The 20,371-nt window shown below is 41.7% G+C and overlaps 1 protein-coding gene across 1 annotated transcript; it reads right to left on the bottom strand.

The window, feature by feature from the left end:
* Positions 1-6,640: 6,640 nt before the first annotated feature.
* Positions 6,641-16,290, bottom strand: LOC130575996 (pancreatic triacylglycerol lipase-like). Its single transcript, XM_057370312.1, has 10 exons — positions 15,974-16,290; positions 14,390-14,524; positions 13,202-13,310; positions 11,970-12,089; positions 11,672-11,791; positions 10,152-10,270; positions 9,338-9,467; positions 8,264-8,375; positions 7,845-8,012; positions 6,641-6,741 (listed from the first exon to the last, which is right to left on the bottom strand). Exons 1-10 carry the CDS (start codon positions 16,103-16,105, stop codon positions 6,678-6,680), a joined length of 1,209 nt encoding a protein of 402 aa, XP_057226295.1. The 5' UTR covers positions 16,106-16,290; the 3' UTR covers positions 6,641-6,677.
* Positions 16,291-20,371: the final 4,081 nt, after the last annotated feature.

The raw sequence follows: 20,371 nt of genomic DNA, 5'->3' as shown, positions 1-20,371 counted from the left end.
TTTCTGGGAGGAGATTTGGAAAGTGATGCTGAAGGTGTTCTGTGTGTATTGGGAACATCCCTCTCCCAAACAGATGAAATGGGATRTGGGAATTTGAGGCACGTTGTGGTTTTCTCTTTTGCAAACACTGATTGAAGGCCTGCTTGTGTTTAAGCCCAGAGGAATGTGTTCAATCCTTAGGAGCYTGTTACAATAGTTGATGTTATATTGGCTGGGTGTGTTTTGGATAAAGGGCACTGATGAGGTAACCACAAGTCGTGGCTATGAAGCAGACTGTGAGTTTTCCACTCACTTGGCTTCTAGAATTTGCATCAATAAAGCATTTTCCTTGATTTCATACACTGGAAGTTCTGATAAACCRCCTGTGCTTGGCTGGCCTGAAGTGTGTTGGGCTTTTCAGCTGCACAAAAAGTGCTGCAATGAAAAACTTCAAAGAGGGTGAGAAATCTCTGATTTYGTGAATGACTTGAGGGGAAAGCTTTGGCAGGACACATTGAGCTTTTTACTCTGAAATTTAAAATGCAGGAAAATACTCCAGCCACAGAAAATCTGGTTCTGCTGTGTGTTAAAGACTGATTTAATCTGGTAGTCACCCCTACTTTTGGCTTAATGTCAGCACTTCTGGGTGTCTAAGCCTCCCTTACACAMCCCTGTCATTAAAATCTCTGTGGCTGTTATGGGACATCCTGAGCTTTGGAAAATGAGGATCTAAATGAAGAKTGTTAGAAGACTTAGTTATTTAATAGCTATTTTACTCAAATTGATGGCTGTGGGAGAATCACATGCTCTTGGGAGATTCCCAATGCTCCATCACCTAAAACTATGGGACTGGTGTGAGGCCAACAGTGAATGACAAACCTTGTGCATCACTATTTCCTCTCTGATTCACCAGTGGAGAAAGCAGAGATGCTGTAAATAAGAAAACAGCTCCACTGCAAACTCTGCACTCGGGATTTGTTTCCTCTGCTCTATTCTACACCTCCAAAGCTGAAATTAAACATTTTTCACAGTCTCCATGCCCAAAACCATTCATAGAAACAAAGAAGATTATGGGATTCGTATGAGCAATTTGGTGTGCCCAGAAAACCCTAAAAGTTGAGCAGTCCTGGTTGGGAACAGCAGAACAACTGGACCTGTTTTGGATAATGAAGAAAAGCAAAAGCAACTGGAGAAACTCCTCAAATCTACTGAACCTTCTGGGGGCTTTTTGTGTGTGAAGTTAYATTAATCTTCGCAGAGTACTATTAGCATATTCACCTACATTTAAATAATTAATTTCCTTGTTATACGCCAACTCTTAGTTTTTTGTTCTTTCAGAATTATTGAAATCTGTGACAAGAGGTAGTGATTCAAGGAAATGCTTGGTTTCTGGTTTGTTAATCAATTCCATAATATCTCCTTCTTCACAATTGCTTTATTTAATAGCACCAATTTCTGCTTTCAGGTCTTGACTTCCCTGTTAAGCATTTAAGTTTCAGAATTTTTTTTAATCTTTTAACCTTTATCCCTTTGATTTTTTTTTTTTTCTCAGCCTATAATTTATTATACAGTCTCCTGTCAGGGGAGGAGGTAGACTAGGTGATTTTTACTGTATTGCAAATTATAATTATTATAGTTATTTGCATTAGTAATGGATTCATTCTTATCACTGAAAACTATTCCATTATCTGATCAGACAGTTATCTTCACACTGTCCGTGATCATATATTTTCATTAGGCACCTCTTTCTCTGTGGGTCAAAAGGAGAATTATTCTTCAGTGCAGTCACTCTGCTCTCCACTTTGAACATGTTGCCTTGGTTAAAAATAAGTTTTTAATACCTTGCAGCAATAAAAACATGTTTCTTTCTGCTGCTGTGTTGCCATCCCTCCAGACCCACTGAACATGAGCGGTGTCCCCTCTGTCACAGCCACCAGGAAAAGGTTCTTAATTCAGGTTCTGTGGGAGGGAAGGAGAGGCTGATTTTCATGAACCAGCAAAGATATTTTGGCTCCTTTTTGGAATTAAAGCAGAGGCTTGAGGACCTGCAGTGTGTCCTTAATAAAAGGAAGAAGCCTCCTTTCCCAAGCCCTGCCTGCCTTCTGTGGGACATTGGGATTTGGAGGTGATTGCAGAGGGGCAAACACATTCCCTGACTCCCTGCTGGATTTGCTGTGCCTCTGCAGGGCTGTAAAAGGTCAGATGCACTGATTTCCACACTGCAGGCAAGGAGGGGATGAGAAAGGGTGGAAAGAGATGTGAGGTCAGGTCACAGAATGACCCGAGGGCACCTCGATGAGAGCTCAGGGTGGTGGAGAACCCTCTCACACTTCCCTCCTGATGATTTTTTTCTCCCTCATCAAAGGAGGGATGGCTGGTGTTTGGGCAAAGAATTAAAAACAATACAGAAGAGGTTGTCAGTCTWAACCAAGAGGTTTTTTTACTATTTTTCAGCAGCTCCTGTGGCAGTTTCTGTAGTCTGACCCAGGCTGTGGYCAGAAGATGGAATGTTCCCTGTTGGGAGAARGAAGGGGCAGCTCCTGCCCTTCCAKCACCTCAGGCAGGCCATACACAAGTTTAAACCCTGTTTTGCCTCCATATAATTAAGGTGATGACTGTATGTATTCCTCCTCCATTAAGAGCCTCTCCTGAGCCAGAAATGGCACTGCAGTCAGGAGAGCCTCACTTTCCAAAGAGGAAAATCAGAATTCCCAGAGAATCCATCCTCTGAAACTGCACACCCCACACCACCAGTGATATTCATTGCTGTTATTTTTCATGAGGACATGAGACTTAGGTTATATAAATCATACRCTGAATTACAATAATGTGAATTATTATCTGAACAAACGCATTACTGTGGAGGATTAGATCCCATTTTTTTCCCCTTCACCTCCCTAATTGGTTAGATGCAAAGCCATTATCTACTTAATGCACTTAAAGGTAATATTTTTCATAGGATAAACACACAACTATAATTCCATGGRKCAGAGCATGCAGAAGGACTTGAATKCAACTTTTGTCTTTGGGTCTCACAAAATATAGGTCATCAAAGTGATGGCAAATGCAGTGGCCACCCAGTTGTTATTGTGTAATTAAATATAACATTGAGATTAATTTAAAGACTGCTTTGCTCCCTGTTTCTGTTTGTCTGCAAGCACAGTTTAGAAATAAGTGCCACATAGGGCACTATTAGTATTTTTTCATTTCTGCTTTCTTTYCCTGCCCTCTGCTGACCTGTTTTTRCTAATTAAGACAGGAGWTACATTTTACCTTTTCCTTGTCTTCAAATGTTAGTTGGAAAAAAGTGTATCTAAACTGTTTACACTATTTCTTTGGCAAAAGATGGTATTTTTTTCGAGTGAATATCTCTTTTGTCAAAGAAGCTGTTCCCRCTTTATATCAGCAACCAGGTGTTAACAGATTTACCCTTGTTTTTCCACACTTTAACACAGTATATATTTCTGAAGGATGGGGGTGGGACAAAACAGTTTAAGATTTAAACTCCAATAGAGATAAACCAGCCTTTAAGGCATAATATCATAAAATTCCAATTTGCAACCTCTGAGGACACATCCCAGGAAGGTATGGAAATAAATACTCAGACATAACACTGTCAGCTGGGGCTAGGTGATGAAAGCTCTGATATGACAAACTAGATTAAAAAAACCCTCCAGAGGTTCAGCAAGGAGAATTCATCAATGCCAAATTAAGACACGCTCAAATATTTCTTGAGAGAYAGAACCTCATTATGCTACTGATTTATGGAGCAAAGTAATGACTGTGGACAGCATTGTCTAAAGACAACAATGAGCGCTGCTATATCGCAGTAATAATTAGAGTCACATGAAATCTTCAATTTATTTTTTTTTTTCTAATTCTAAGGTGATTTGTAATAAAGGAGGAAAATGCACCGCACATGGTAATCGAAAATGTAATGGAAATACGTGGCCCAAGTTGTTCCMATATTTAAAATATTTAAAATTCCTTTTGCAGTGCTGCCCACCAACAGAATAATAGTAATTTCTGTCAGGAATTATAAAACCTAAACTACAGCACAAAGTGTTTTTCGCCAAATTACTCACTCTATATCCACAATTACAGACCTTTTTTTTTTTTTTTTTGTTATGCTGATAACAAAAGATACATTTTAGGATCCTCGCTGTGCTACTCTTCCTTTAATAAATAAAGTGAGCTTTTCCAAAGCCGCAAAACGATGCAGATAAAAATCAAAACATTTCTACATTTAAGGATGCAATCAAAGACTTGCCATGAATGGTGTGATATTAAAGTTTGAAAAAAAAAAGAAAAAAAAATCAATTTGCTGTGTATTTTTGAACGTGGTTTGTCACAAATAGCATTCCCAATAGATAAGAATGATTATATGGTAAAGAGCATAATTTATATATCTCAAGCGTTCTGCTTTTGTCACCGCCATCGTTAAGGAATTTGACACGTCTGCAGGAGAACAATATATGTCAACTGAAATATATACCAATTAGCCCTAAATGGGACACTGAAATGAATGATGCATGTGCATGCTATACTTACAAGTAATAACACGTGGTTTAAAGTCGCTCGCGTTTTCAAACAAGAATTCTTTTTATGTTGTCATTTWAAAAATCTAATATTTCAAAAGGTCAGGAATAAATAGCACCATTAGCATTAAAAGCCAGCTAAAGGGAAAGTAATTTGTTGTTCATTTAACATTGCATTTTATGTAATAGCTTTGTAAAGTGTTCGGGGTTGGGGGGGGGGGCAGGTTTTACTCTGCTAAAACAAGATGACGGCAGCTCCGGTTCATTATTAAAAGGAGATTTTTTATTATTCTGTTGTCAGCTCTAAYGTCTCGAGTCTGTTGGGTGTTTGTTAAAATTACATGGGCTGCTGAAGTGGCTGTGGCAAAGGATAATGCTGAGAATATCATAACTGTCACAACAATTGCGTAGGCAAGGATCCGCTTATTCCAAGGTAAGGGAACAAAAGACAAAGGAGAAACTCTTGTGCAGTGTTAGGAAGTTAATAACCCTGTGGAGATTTCCTCAGCAGGAGGCACGGGACCAGGACACCAAATTGAGGAAGAGACAGGGAAAGCAGAGGGAAGCAGGTGATGCCAAAAGGGTGTGGGGTGCATGAAAACCCAGCATCAGATGCCAGCTCTGCATAAACCCATAACTATTTATCTCCCTGGAGAGGGTTTGTGAGCTCCTCCAAGGACTGGATGAGCTGTGAAAGCCTCTTTTCCTCTGGCTGGATCCTTGGAGAGCCAAGGAAAGCTTTGTAAGAACAACCCAGGACAAAGAACTCTAATCCTTGCATTTATCAGGCATGATTAAATTATTCTACCACTACAAGACTGACCACATTTGGGAAAAACTGGAGCCAAAATAAGAGTCAGCTCATAAGTGTCCTTATGACACAGAGAGAGCTCTGCTGTGTGCTTCACTTGCTGCTGCCTGAAGAGCTGTGCAGGGACAGAAGGRATGGAACAGGGGCAGCACTGGAGGAATTCAGCAAATTCAACCAGCCTGGTGTCGAGCATTTCCAGAAATGGGGCATCTCTCACTTCTCAGCCAGCCTGTGCCAGTTTTACCATTCCTGTAATAAAGACACTTACCTCTTCCACGCATCTGATCTAAATGAAATAATGCCTTTTGGCCTGGGTAAGAAGCACAAGTACAATTTAGAAGGTTTTCAGGCATAAAAGCCTGTATGTCTTTGACTAGAGCTGAAATTGCTGGAGGATATTCTCTTCAGCTGTGTTAAAACAAGGAACACTTTGGATTTTGCATAAAGAACTTCCTCCAGCTCAGAGCATGCCCACAGGTTGCTAATCTTCAGTGCTGAGGATTCTTTTTCTATTATTTACAGCTCCCGTCTCCCTCCCCTCACCCTGTGAGAGCTGGCAGAATGCACTTAAAGAAAAAAAAAAAAAAAAACAAAAAAACAAAAAAACAAACAAACAAAAAAAAAAAAAAAAAAAAAAAAAAAAAAAAAAAAATAAAAAAAAAAAAAAAAAAAAAAAAAAAAAGCAAACAAACCAAGCTGAAAACAAACTTGTTTTTCTTTCTATACTAGGAAGGTAGTATAGAACACAAAATAAATTGGYTTCCATCTCCACCACTGCAGTAAAAACCTAAAACCTGGCTGGAGGATGATGCCCTTCAGGACGAGGTGCTCTGAGAGAGGAAAGGTCACCCAGAGGGAAAGAAAGAGCAGAGACCCAGCCCGGGGAACCTCAGGAGAAACTGCAGAAGAGAAAAGGTCCCCAGGAGTGGCAGATCTGTGTAGCAGTGGATCCCCAGCAGTTTTGTGGGTTTTTTCAGTGGGGATGAGCTTCCTCTAGTAGCAGAGGGGACACAGCCTGCTTACCCAGTAGGATGCTGAGGGAGATGGGACAGGATTACACAAATTCAGAAATGAATTTGCTTCTGTTACCCCTTCCCTCCTGCTTGAAATTACTATGGAACAGGCTGAAAGCAGGGGAATCCTTCAACAGGTTTTGGCACATTTACTTCTAAAGCTACTCCAAAAATTCTCTCTATAGAGAGGCACCCACAGGCTTAACCTCCACCTCCCAAACCAGAAAAAAAACACCCAAAAAACCACACCCCACCAGTATCACAGCTGCAGGCTCTGGTGGTTTATGTTTGARCAGCTTTTATTGTTAGAAAGGTTTTGGGTATCCAAATGTGCTGTTAGCAGGCAGTCAGGGTTTGCAGAACATCCTCCCTCACGGTCCCAGAACCACAGAAACGGTACCTGAGGATAAAATAAATGCAAGCACCTTGAATTGTCAGCAGGAGTTGGAATTGCACAAGTGGATTTCTTTTGATGTTAACTCAACCTGAACTGTCACTTGACACAACAGAACAGAACAAAGTTTGAGCTTCTAAATTTGAAATATTGCTGCATTGATAGACTGTATTCATTCTGCTTCATTGCCTGGCTTACTTTAATTTCACAATTTTGATTTTTTTTCCAGATTTTGTGCTACCATTTGTATGCAATGACAAAAACTATTTGTATGTAGGCCACAAGTCAGTAGAAGGTGAGTTCCTGTGTAAAGCTATGTGTTTTGGTGACTAGAAATTACAGGCTTAGAGCCTCTGCTTCAAAGCAAATTAAAGTGGTGCTGAGCTGTAATAATTTCATTTTTCTTGAAAACTGTTTTCCCCTCCCATGTTGTCTTTTAAGTGATGGAATTTGACTGTGCCTTTGTAGGTTGGTCTGAAAGTACCTCCTGTTCTAGACACCAAATCACGGTGTGGATAAAAATGAGGGGACTAATTTCTAAAATTCCAGGAGAATCAGTAAAACTGGACCAGTAACTCTTGCTCCTGTAATGTGAACATCCAATCCRTATTTCACGAAGCCTAGAGAAATCAATTTTAGCCTTTTCCCCTCATCTTTTTGAAGCATTTCAAGGGAACCTCATTGGAAGCTCAGGGTTGTTCTCACTGTCCTCTTTTGTCAACCATGACCTCAGGGATCATCAGGGAACACCTCTGCTGGTTCCAGCTGACAGCAAACCAGACAAACAGCACAGTGGGAGCTTGGCAGGAATTCTGCTGACACTCCAAGCCAGCTTTAATTTTTCCTCACCCAGAGGGTGAAAAGTTTGCTCTTCTAAAGCCTGGATGATTTTTTCTTTAAGGTTATTTAAGGCAAAGGGTTGAAGTAGAAGGGAACTGAACTATGGATGAACAGTGTCTTGAAAGGAAGGAAAGAAAAGATTTCCTTGAGAATCTTCTCCTTTTAATGCCTTAAATAGYTTTTCTTGTGAAAAGGCTTTCACTCCACTGATAATTTTGTCACCTGTCTTCTCAAGTAACTTTCAAGATTTTCACAATGGATATACTTACTCTGTTCTATTTTGTCCARCTTCTACCGTGATGGTTGCAGCTCCCAGTTTAGGTAAAGTTGGGTTTATCCAGTTGTTGTTCCAAAGAAATTTAACCTTCGTAACTTTTCCTACATTAACTTCTGCATCGATGTAGGCTGTGTAAGTGTTGTCTGGTTTGAGGGTACCCCTGTGAAAAACAGCATTTACTGTTAATTACCAGTCCTGTCAAAAGCTCTGCTGTGGTGGCAAAAGGGTAGAAATTTAGCAGAGACAAAATATGTATCTTATTATATAGYAACAGCATTATTGCCAGATTTCTGATGTAATTCACCCCAAATCACTGGTTTTCAGAGGCAGCAAAAACCAGAATTATTAATTACAAATATGGATTAAGGKTTCTAGAAGAAAAGTTTCTTTTCAGTTAAATTTTTAACTTACTTGGTGATCTGGAACTGCTTTGTGTTCCCATTGCTGCCATAGAGGGCAACGTTTACATATCCCTTTACTTTCTTCTTTCCAGAGAGRGTCACTGTCACTTTGTACCTCCAGACTACACAGGAGAAATGCAGTGAGTTAGATTGGAAAAAACTGTCTCTAAAATATCAAATGCTAGAGGTGTTTTTGTTGTTTTCCTGTCTGTACARTGCAGAAGATACAAAACACCAGTGAGTCAAATCTGTCATTGTGTCCTTATGAGATCAGCATGAGAAATGGCAGATATTTGTGCTGCTTTCTGGCAGAGAAAAAAAGAGAAAACTAGTCCATACCATGATAAATAGGATATGGAATAGATCTCAGCATTTTGACCATGAAGGTTTTTCATACACAGTGAAATTGGGAATAAGGGGSTGTTGGGAATAAATGTGGGTACAAACAGAATCTAAGCAGCATGAAAACATTCTGAAGGTCAGGGAAGACAATTTTTGTGGGTGGGAACATTGTTTTAGTGTGAAGTTAGCAAAAGGAGCTCAAGAAGATTCTGATTTGTGCTTAGAAAGGTGAGATAAGCACTGTGTTGGCATTCAGGGTGACTGGGGTGGTGGAGGAGATTGTCTGGTCCTTCCAATTCTGAAACCAGGCCAGCTGGGATCAACTTGTTCTTTTTTTGTCAAATGGAGTTCTGAACATCTCCAAAGGTGGAGATTTCCCAGCTTTCTCGGATTCTCTTCCTGCACTTAACCACTGCCCTTGTGACTGTATTTTTCACACTGTTTAATAAGAAATTCCCCTGCTGCAACTTCTCTGCATTGTCCCCCCTCCCTTCTCCATGCACCCTGAATCCACCAAATATCTCAGTGACCTCCACCAGATTCTATAATTTGTCACCAAATTTCTTGTACTGTAAGGGCCCAAACTGGCATTAGTGGTGGAGCAAAAGGGGAAAAATCATAAAGAACTGAAGAGATTTTTCGCTGTGATGAGATCTGTTCATCTGCTGCGGTTAATTGTCAAACMGGAAAATAAAATTTTTTTTACAGGGAGAATGTAGCAATGGAAGCATTCAAAACTCACGAGGAAAATCCCTGGCCTCTCCAGTATTCAGGTAAAGTTTCAGGAAACCCTTTTTAAACTGATCCTTGTATTTGTCTGCGTAGTGACCCATATTTGGGCATCCCCCTGCTGGGCATGGGAAACAGTTTCCCTGGGGAAAACAAATATATCTATTAATAACATTATCCAGCCAGCCCAGGAAAAGAAAAAATAATTAGTCTAAGCATTTATTTTTAATATACCCACCTAACTGGCTCTGTATCACAGAATAAATTTCAAATAACCCTTTCCATGGCTTGAGAAAGATCGAATAGGTGAGCAGCTCTTAAATGCAGTTCCCTGTCTCCCAGTCTGGGACCAGGGATGGTTTTCTGGCCTTGGTCCACGAACCACTGCTTTGACCCTGGGGCCACCAAAGTGCTCTGATCACAGACTGACCCCATCAAGTTATCATGTAGAACTTTACTTCTTAGGAAAAAAAAAAAATAAGGAACTTCAGCTGTGTTTGGAAGATCACCTGTGGGATTCCACTCCTTGCTCTTTGATGAAGGGATTTGACCTTCCAGGGACAGTCTCTGCTCCTCACCTCTGCCCATCTGGATGCAGCAGAGGGCTGGGAAAGCCACACTGACCACAGCAATGCCAGCTCTGTCCCTGTCTGTCACTGCCTTTTCCTGCTTTGACCCCTGCCGTCCACGCAAGCTGTGCATTTTAGGATGTCTGACCCTTCCCTTGCACACAGGGTGCAAGYTAGCACCAATAAATTGAATTTCAGRTGCATAAATAAGAGCCAGTATCTTTGCTATGGTCCATCCTGAGTTTCTGAAATACTTACTGCTTGAAAAAGATCATATGAAGCACAAGGATAACCTAAAAATCCGTCRGGGTAGATAATACTGTCCGAGTAATACTTGTAACTCCTCAAATGATTGCAAGCCACGAAATCCCGGGTTCCTGTGRAAAGATACCCCCAGGTTAGTTTTAATTTTTTGTTACCATTCCAAAAAAGAAACCAGGACAGCCCTTGCCATGCTGGGATGCATCATTCCTCCTCAAAAGCCTCCTTACAATTCCTGGAGTATCAGAATCAAGGTTGGAACMTCGCTTGGGTCTGATGAGCCAAGGAATGTCACCGGCTCAACAGGTATAAAATAAACTTGAAATGCTTTRTGGAGACTGACTGTGCAGCTCAGCCCAGCCCCTGCCCCTCAAAAAAACATTTATTCAAGCAATCTGACCGAGTTTAACAATAGGAACAGAGCTGCCTGAAGCAGGTCTTTTGTAGGCAACGGTTTCATTACCATAACAAAAGAAAACCAAATGAAAAGTATTTAACAGCGAACTTCCTAGGGCAGCGCTGATTTGCTCCARCTGAGGACTTCAAAACAAAATTATTATTATTTGGGGGGTGCTTATGAAAGGGAGACTCTTGAAATTAAAATAATGAATATATTATTTTCCTTTGTGTTGCCTTTATTTTCCTGACTTTAGGTTAAAAAGAAGACCGTAGAGAATGCAGTTATTTCTTTGTGCTTTAATTCCCCCTCATTGATAACAAGTTTACTCTATTAAAAAAAAAAGGGGAAGAATGAAAAAGTAATGCCTCCAGCTGCACTGAATAAAACCTGGAGTAAAAGGCTAGTTATTACAAATCAGTTAATGGATTCCCAGAGTTTAAAGTGTTTGAGTAGTGCAAGAAAGCTTAGATAACCTACTGAAAAACCTCCACAGCAGAAATCTTCAGATTTATTTCTTATTTTTTTTTAAATCTTATGTGCAACTTAATTTTAGAAAGACACATAGGGATTCTCTGACACTGAGAGATTTTATTAGAACCACGTAAAACAACAAAGAACTCCGAGTAGCTACGTGCCAATCTTTTTTTAGCTGCCTAAAAATAGGCACAATGACATCACTTCAGTGCAACTCGGATTGTTGTCRGCAACTTAACAAGGAATTGAATTAATTGTTCTGTCTCAGGATAATTTCAGCTGAAGATACTTTCACAGGAGTGAACATCTTTGCCCAATTTCACCAGTGCTGCTGCTGGACAACTGCACACAAAGTGCAACGCGATGCTACAAACGCTTCAAAATTTTTGGCACCACTCCAGTAACTTTTGCTCCTCTATTAGATCCTTGAGAGGAAATGCATTTCCCAGAGGCAAACCTTTTGCCTTGTTTATTTTTTAAAAAGCCCTGGAAAAGTGGTGTGTTTTGAGCACATTAGGAGTTTCACTGCAGTCTGCAGTGGACAACAAAAGCTGATGCATAACACCTGAATTAAGGAATGATAAGTGGCTACAGTTTGAGGGCCAAACTTTCCCTTGATTTGTAATGAAAGCACCACACTCACCTTCCCAGATGCCATCGAGATCCACGATCTGGGACACGGGGTTCTTCCCACAGCCRGGCATCTGCTCTCCCCCATTTGGATAAAAGTCAACGTGTCCTATGGCTGGGCTTATGCCAAAACCTGAAGCATTTAAAACGGGTAAACACATTTTAAATTCATGTTGTCTCATACCTGGTTTCAYGTTTGTCTGTGTTTTAGGGTAGGAGCTGTGTTTGTTCTGTGCCTGTGACACAGCACAACACTCGAGTGCCACAGGGTATAAATAATTCATAGCGGCACAGCAGAGCTGCACACTCACCCAAATTGGGGATCGTGGGAGCTGAGTCTGTGTGGATAATGTCAACAAAGTCTGCATCTGATTTATCCAGCCTGACTTCAATTGGAGTGCCTTGGAAATAAGGCTGTGCAGGGTCCAGTCCTGAGAGAGAAAGAGCAGTGCAATGTATGGATAAAGAAATGCAGATATGGAATCATTCCACAGAGCATTGACTGATTCTACAGAACAAATATCACAAATAGAGTTGCCTATGGTTCATTACATCTAAGTAATGGAGGCATTAATAAAGTGAGGATATGTGGCTTTTTTTATCAATGGCTTTTTTCCAGAAAGTCACCTGTGAAAGGCCTATTAAATTTTACTGCTTTACGCACTTAGAGCAATATGGGATCCCAGCACTTGGAAACAACTTTAAAAAAAATTAACTTCTCTTTAATAACATTTCTCAAACTGAGATTACTGTGTCTGCATMCCAAGGAACAGATCCATCTCTGTGGTTGTCCCTTGCTTGAGAGCACTCAAAAGGGAATTTCTGCTGATAGCACCCCACCTGTTTGGAGGTGTTAAAAACCTGCCTGTCTACCTCTGGCTCCAGTCAGATTTTGGGAAAAACATCTGGTTTTGAAGGGACGAGCTTTGCTTTTGAACCTAGCAAAAAATGGAACCAATTTGCTTCCCAAATTGCTGCAGCAATTTCAGGTGCTTGTAAAATCTTGCAAATTGCACCATTTTTGCTGCCTTGTACTTGCATCTCTTCTTGTCCCTAGGCAGCACATTTTGGGTTTGCTTTTAAACTGAATTTTGTAGGCTATTAGTCCAAAGTCCACCACGTCTGAAATCCCTGAGGAAAAGTAACAATTTAAAAGGGTTGTGTTAATAATATCCAAAATCGTCTTTTATGCTCGAARGGCCACTCTGCTTAATGCACAACGCCCTTGGCATTGCCTGTGTGACAAATGAGGAGATCAAGCCCACAGCTTTAACCTCTGGAAATGGTGAACATTTTAAAAAAATCCCTTTGCTGTGTAACACGTACAAGCAAAACAATCATCACACTTTTCAATCATCACACTTTTCCCTCTCTCACCAGCACCCTGCTGCTCAGGGTGCAGAGAGAACGGGCTGAGCTCTAAAATATTCCAACAACCCCTGGCTGCCCTGCAGACCCCAGATGCGATCACAGGAGCAAGGGAACAGCAGGGTTTGGTTTGGTTTGGTTTGGTGCTTTAGGGGTTGTGTTTGGGGTCACTGACCGGTGATCCGGCCGATGCCAGGGCGCCTCCGGCCAGCCTCGCCCGCAGCGTGCGCTCCCAGGCTGTGCCCGATGATGTGCACGTCAGCTGGGGAGTATCCATAGTCATCCTGAGGGAACAGAGAAAAAAATAAACCCTGCTGTGTCTCTGCAGCATGAAGGGGAAGGCTTAGATGGGGGTGAAAAACTGCTTTTAGTTTCCCTGCTGACTCAGGAGCTCCTATAGGATTTCAGCAGCTGTTTGCCTCTTTAGGGATTTCTGTCCAACACAGAGGTATTCCAAACCTCCTTATTCAGGTGCTGCCTTCATTTGGAGGCTGTTATAACTCCAGACAGCTCGGCCAAGAGTACTGAGGGCTCTGTTTCCTCTCAGAGGGCCCCTGACGATTCACAAAATGTTTGAAGCCTTGCAAGGGTTGCCAGACAAGAACCGTCAGGTTCTTGTCACAGAAGACCTGCCTGGTGTCTTCAGTCACACCAGGCAGGTCAAGCATCCCCCAAATCTGGAGGAGGCAGGAGAGGGGAAATGTTTTCAGCCTTTTGGGGCTGTAATTCAGTAGCTGCCATGCAGATGTGGAGAGTGAGAGGCAGGTCAGAGCACTCCTAGACCCAGCACACTCTCTGGTTTTAGTTCTTTATAGCTCTTTTGTGGAAAATGAGTGTTGAAAGAAATTTGATTAAAAGAAGGCTCCAAATCAAGCTTCCCTTCCCATGTGAAGCTGGCTGCAAAAAGGGGGCACTTTGCCCCATGGCTGTCCCTGGGGCAGCTGCTGGGTCCTGCTTGTCCYCAGCCAGTGCTGCCAGCTGGTTTTCTGGTTTTCTTGTGTTCTGCTGCTCTTGTGAGCCCTTTGGGAAGTTTTGGTAGGTTCTGTCTCCATGAAAAAGCAGTTTGCCATATCCATTAGCTCTCTATATTTACAATTTTAGTCTGCATTTGTTAACATCTACAGAGTAACTCTTTGGCTGTGCTAAGAGAATGTCTTGTAGAATTTCCTGTCCCTAAGCTGGCAGTCCCTGCTGTTATCACACCATCCTCTCCCTTAAAAAAAAAGTTTGTTTTCAGCACAACTGATGTTGGAGCAGAGGACAATATTTGCTGCTGGTTACATCCACATTTGTGAAAGTTCCAGAGCTGTATTTCTTTCAAATCAATACTGTGACTGTAACTTTRGAACCAGCAGAGTCTTACCATGAGAACATCCACAAAATAAGCGATTTCAGCACCCACGACACGGATGTTGTTGGACGCCTGAGTGTACTGACACCTTGCCCCTCTCTTCCAGTTCACACAGATGCAGTTCACATCTTCCACAGTGAGCATCCTCTGTTTCGTAAAACAAAAGTGAAAACCATGGTAAATGCAGTGTGGAATCAGTCCTTGTTGCTAATTGTGGCTCAGCTCCTAAATGTGAAATAAATGTGAAATTGTATGAGAATGTTTTAAGAACCAGAGCTTTAGAATGGGTGTGTGGTCGTGCTGCTCAGAGGGGTTTGTGTGATCACACAGTGCTGAAATTGGGKGATATGCAATGCAATAATCATTTCAGATACCCAGAGCAATATTTTTTACAGAAGGGAAAATAATATCAATAATGACACTTTCAATTTTTATTTTCGATTAAACTTTGTATGTAACACTAAACAAGAGTTCTACTTCTGCACTGATTCACTTTTATCTCGTGCCTCTACATCCTGGAAAATTAATCAAATGGATTTAAGGGWCTAGCTGGAGCAAGTTTGTGAGTTGAAGAAAATTGTGAGTTCTCTCATTGATTGCACTCTGTTTTAGGAGTGCAAAATGTGAGACAGAAAATTATAAAAACTTCAATCTGCTTCTGATACTTTAAACAAATTAATAATTAACTAATCCACCAATCATTCCTCATTTTTCTTTTCTTTTGATCTAGTATCAAAAAGAAGCAGGCAATGGGGGTGCAATAAATGTGAAACACTTTAAGTTTCACATTGTTTCTTAGTGTTCTCATGAGGACAGTAGGAATAGGTAATTTTTTTAAATTGTATTTGTGTTAGGGATTGAAAAAACTTGTCCTTAAAGTGCCATCAGCTGGTGTTTTGCTCTGTGCTGTAAGACTGTGGGCAGCTGCAGCTGCAACATAAAGCACATTTTGGGGGACTTGAGAAAACCACAAGTTGTAATTGCACTTTGCGTAGGGACAGGGTTAAGAAATAATTTGTGGAATGAGCACAAAAATCAATAAAGCAGAGTGCTTTACTACATTCAGTGCTCCTAGCAAGTCCTGGATTGAAAGCTTTGCTCAAAATGCTCCCCTTGAGGTCCCTTTTGGATGTGCATTTCTGCATTTTTATTGCTTCTGGTCATGGCCAGCCCATGTCCCTGCCTTCCACCATCCCTGTGGAGTCCAAACCTTCCTGATGGACCTTCCACATCGAGAAACCTTGGCTGGAAAAGAGGGTGCAGGAGCTGGGAGTCTGCAGTTATTTCTGGAATCACCCCTGATCCTAACCAGTACCTTTCTGCAGGATTTGTGCTGATTTTGCCAAGAAAAAGGGCATTATAGAGTCAAATCCTGTCACTCGCTTCACTAAAGAGAAAACTGAATGCATTTTACCTCATGCCATTTCTCAAGGTGCAAATCTACTATTTAAATTGGATAAAATATGAAAATGTGACCTATTTTCCCATTCTTACCACTGCAAATACCACGAGAAAAATTGGTTAGAAATAGAGAAAACAGACAATTTATAGGAATGTGTTAATAAATGCAAACTAAGGGTGTCCTGTGGTACCTACCTTGCACATGTCTGACAGCCAGTTTTCTTCTCCATTGTCTACAAATCCATGCACAATAAATCTGGTCATCCTGCTCGCATTRAAATTTGAATTCTCGATTGTTGACTTGTCGACTGCAGAGACTTCCTGCATTGATGTAGATTTTAAAATAATAAAACAAATTAGTGCAGGTAAYAACTTAATAAACCTTAAAATCTGCTTTCTGTAAATAAGTTTTCAAAATTGCTCAGGCTTGAACTGTGGTTATCTGTGCAGGTGTTTAAAAGTTGTGCAATGCTGAACTCATCTTTAGGGGTTCACATGGCTCGGGATTAAGGTCTGTATCTCCATTCAGGACAAGCTTTGACACCTATTAGAGCAGACAAGGCTTTACTTTTAATGTGTTTTCATTTTATTTGTGGAGAAAAATGACCCCAAAAATGCTCAGTTTCCTGGAAGAAGTGGTCTTTTGACTACAGTGGAAATTTGGCCATTTTTAACACTTTTCAGGAACACAGGTGGAGTCTGTGTTTACATGGGTGGAATCTTATTTACAATTTTTGCATGTGATTCMCTAATGTTTAAACCACAGCAGCTCTTACTTGGAAGTCATCCAGGTTTTCTCTTGTGTACAGGAGGAAGTGAATGTCTATTTTCTCTGGYTTCCAGGGTAATTTGTAGACTGGCCTTTCCGTGGTCCCAGACCATGGCACATCATCTGTGAAGCAGCCCAGCCTGTCAAAGCAAACTTCTTTGCCTGTAGATGAACATCAAAGCAATAATGTGTGAATGAGWGGAGCAGTCAGGACTCACAGCACAGCTCCTCTGGGGGTCTCTTTTTTCCCTGGAAAATCCCACAGTTCACAGAACCCAGAGCAGCAGTTGTTCTTTCCTAGACCATCAGAGGCTGCAGTTCACCCCAAGGAATGAAGACACCTTATTTCTCACCAGCAGAGTCTGCAGAGGAGTTCCTCTGTGCTGTCCTGTCCCATTCCTTGGGAATCTCCCCCCAGCTGTTGCTTTGCCCGAGGTTTCTCCTCATACTAAGCTAAAATATCGCAGATAATCTGCAATAAATTGAAACTGTGCTGAACAGCTCACTGCACCTGAGAAATCCTGAATTACACAAGCCAGTACACAAATCTATGCCCTCATCAAGCTGCCTCCATMCCCTGCCCCTGGCTTTTTCTCTATTTCCATCACTAAGAAGAGTACAAGAAATAATTCTCTATATTTAATAGAGCAGTTGCTTTGCTCTGAGATAGGAAACATCAGCTTTTCTTGCTCACTCCCAGGGCAGAATTCCCAGAGTGGAGAAGAAAGACAACACTCACACACTYATCCCACCATCCTTCTGTGGGAAAGTGAACCCCACTGACCTCAATCAGKAAAGTTTTAAGGCACCATGGTGTAGAATAACACCTAGAAAACGGGTGGAAAATAGAGCAGCAGAGAAATACCATTGAACACCAACCCCATCTTACCTTCTGCTGCGCTGAGCAGAGACAGGGCCAGAATCCAAATTCCAAGCATCTGCAAAGGTGGAAAGAGGGTAAAAATCAGCTGGGATTTGCTGACCCACTCGATCAGCTCTCTGTCCTGGATTTTCTCAAGGTGAACAGAGTGCCTGTTGTTTCTCAGGATGTACCCCAGGCTGCTGCGTGTGCCAGACAAGAGTGAGTCAGCTCTGTGTTTCCTTATTCCTCGGGAGATTGGGGGCCATAAATAAACTGAGGCACAGCTTAGTTCCAGGGGGATTTTCATCCTGTTGAAGCTACCCTTCTAATCAGGTGTATAGCAGCTACTTTAGAATTAGCATAAGGATTAACAAAACATGAGCTTTACTCTCCAGGGCTGTGAGAAGCCACAAATCTGATGAGGTACGAGAAAATCCCCCAGACCTGAACTACTTACGATGCAGCCTTGAAGCTYCTGGCATTGATGTGAAAACTTTGCATGTACTTTTTATAGTCTGCTTTATCCTTGGAAACGTTCCTAGAAAGATAGGAATATTTATTTCAGATTATAGTTTATAGCTGAGYTGGAAAACAACTTTAATGGTTGGTTTATCTGACAGCTCCAAAAATCCATGGACATGGATTTCTCAAATCAGTGAGCTGGATCTCAACAGGATGGGAGGTCAAGAGGCAGAGTAATTCCCATGGAGCAACTCATCAGGAGTGGAATATTAAAGAGAATTATGTAGATTTGTGTGTCTTGTCTTGGCTGGGAAGGTTTTTATTTTTGGTGTTGTACAGTTGGGGTGTGGGAGCTCTACTGGGGGAGTTAGTAGAGAACSACGTAATTTTTATGTCCCTTCCTTGCTCTTCCTCAAGTCACTTCAGGTGTGAAATGCTTCTATGTTTTCTGGGTCTTTTTTGGGAAAGTTTATCCCTTTTAGAAAACTTCTAAACTGGGCTTTGTATGTCCTTTTCATAGTGAATGAGTCTGACCTTCTGCTGGTGTCCCTTTAATTTTCATATTGGAATAACCCAATATAGGACAGTGGTGTTACCCGTGGGATCCTTTCTACACCACCCATGTAACCCAAGCTTTGAGAAAACCGTGTGAGTGATGAACTGAGAGCAAACACACCAAAAATAAACACAAATAACACACAGAATTCCCCCAGACATTGGGACATAACTGAATGCTGCAAAGCTCAGTAGGTTGTTCTGATAGAAACATCAACTAAAAGGTGAAAAACASCCTGTGAAAACGCACAGGACTGGGTCTGGGAGCCCCTTGGACCTGTTTATCTTCAGGARAAGGCTGCAAGTGAACTCAAGAAGAACTGAGACCTGAGCTGGCTCCACTCAGAGAGCTTTGTCAGSTTGGCCATGCTTTATGGCCTTTTATGTTTGCAGAGCTGATGTTCCCTCACCTCCACCTSTGGGAATGACCAAATGGACACCAGGTGTTGCACTGCTATCACCTGTGCTAATGGAGTTTATTTCTTTAAACAGTAGCTAAATTTTATTTTATTTTATTAAGATATCACCATTGATAGTGATTCAGGGCTTGGTGCTCCTGTCAAAGCGGGATTTTAGTTTTTAAGTATGTTTGTGTCAGTGGCCCAGGAGAAATCAGTACATGCCCCACTGCACTGACAAGGTGTTACCCTTGGAATCAGGCCCCTCACTCCTTCAAAATGAGGGGAGAACAGTCTTTCCCATTAAATTTAAGAGCTGGTGGAAAAGATTTGGGTTTGGRCTTTATCAGAGTCTGCTGCTCTTATTCAACAGTGTMATGATACAGATCAGACAGAATAAAYAGGCAATTCCTGAGATCRTGGTCAGCTGGATTTCAGCTGCTTGCTTCTCCTTTGGGAAGGCTGGGCAGGATTGGGATGTGGTTCCCCCAATGGGGTGCAGATCCCTCAGTAGGATGCAGATCCCCCAGTGGGATTTAGGCTGCTCTGTGCCTGGAGGAGCTGCTCTGCTCCTTGTGTCGTCACACTCGGGGGCTTTGGGAGATGGATGGCTTTTGATTACAAAACCCAAAGTGATAAATGAAGGCACAGCTATGTTTCTGCAGTCCTGGAGAAGGTGTAGCCTGGAATGKGAAGCTGGCAGAGGAGAGGGTTGGATTTGTGCTGCAGGATGCTGGGGCTCTCTCCTGGGACAAGGTGCGGTGCTTCCCAGCATTGTTCACGTTTCCCTTGCCACGTGTCCAGTCCCCAGGAGATTTKCAGGACTCAGAAGTGCAGGTCTCTCTGGCTGAACCTCAGACTTGTGGTTAATTATGCTTTAAAGTTTTTTACAAGCTTGTGTTTATTTAAGGATACAACAAGGCTGGGGCTTTTCTTTAAAAAAAAAAAATTCATTCAGAAGTCTATCCTCATAAATGTGTTTTATGGTATTTCTACCCCTAATTCTCAGAAGTTTATCTACCCAAGTGCTTGAACGTCATTTATCAAACATTGGGAAATTGTAGGGAATAAATTATTAACTCTTTCTTCTTATTCATTAGCTCAGTGTTTGGGTTTTGTATTTATAAATTATCCAGTGCCTTGCCTCTTACAACTGAAGGAGGCTCACTCCTTCCACGCTTTTCAGAGCAGAAGTGTTCATTTTAGTGGGAAATGGTCAGGCCCAGGTTTTGCAAAGCCTGATAATTCAGAGTTGTTCTCCATGATTGTCAGTGGCCACAGCAAAGGTTTGTGTTGACATCAAACAGTATCCAGGAGAGGAGATTTGATGTTTAGTTCCTCCCAAAGTGGGGAGCACCTGAGGTTTTCCTTATCTGTTTTTTCCAAGCAGGTGCAGGTACAAGGGGCTGTGCTGTCCTGCAGGAATACCCTGGTGCTGACCTGCAGGAATAACCTGGTACTGACCAGCAGGAATAACCTGGTGCTGAGCAGCAGGAATAACCTGGTGCTGTGCTGCAGGAATAACCTGGTGCTGACCTGCAGGAATA

This window comes from Malurus melanocephalus, unplaced genomic scaffold, assembly GCF_030028575.1.
Source record: "Malurus melanocephalus ecotype Western Australia unplaced genomic scaffold, MMel_1.1 scaffold_122, whole genome shotgun sequence".
NCBI classification, from domain to species: Eukaryota; Metazoa; Chordata; class Aves; order Passeriformes; family Maluridae; genus Malurus; species Malurus melanocephalus.
The sequence above is the reverse complement of the archived record's forward strand: the minus strand, read 5'-3'. Positions and strand labels throughout refer to the sequence as shown.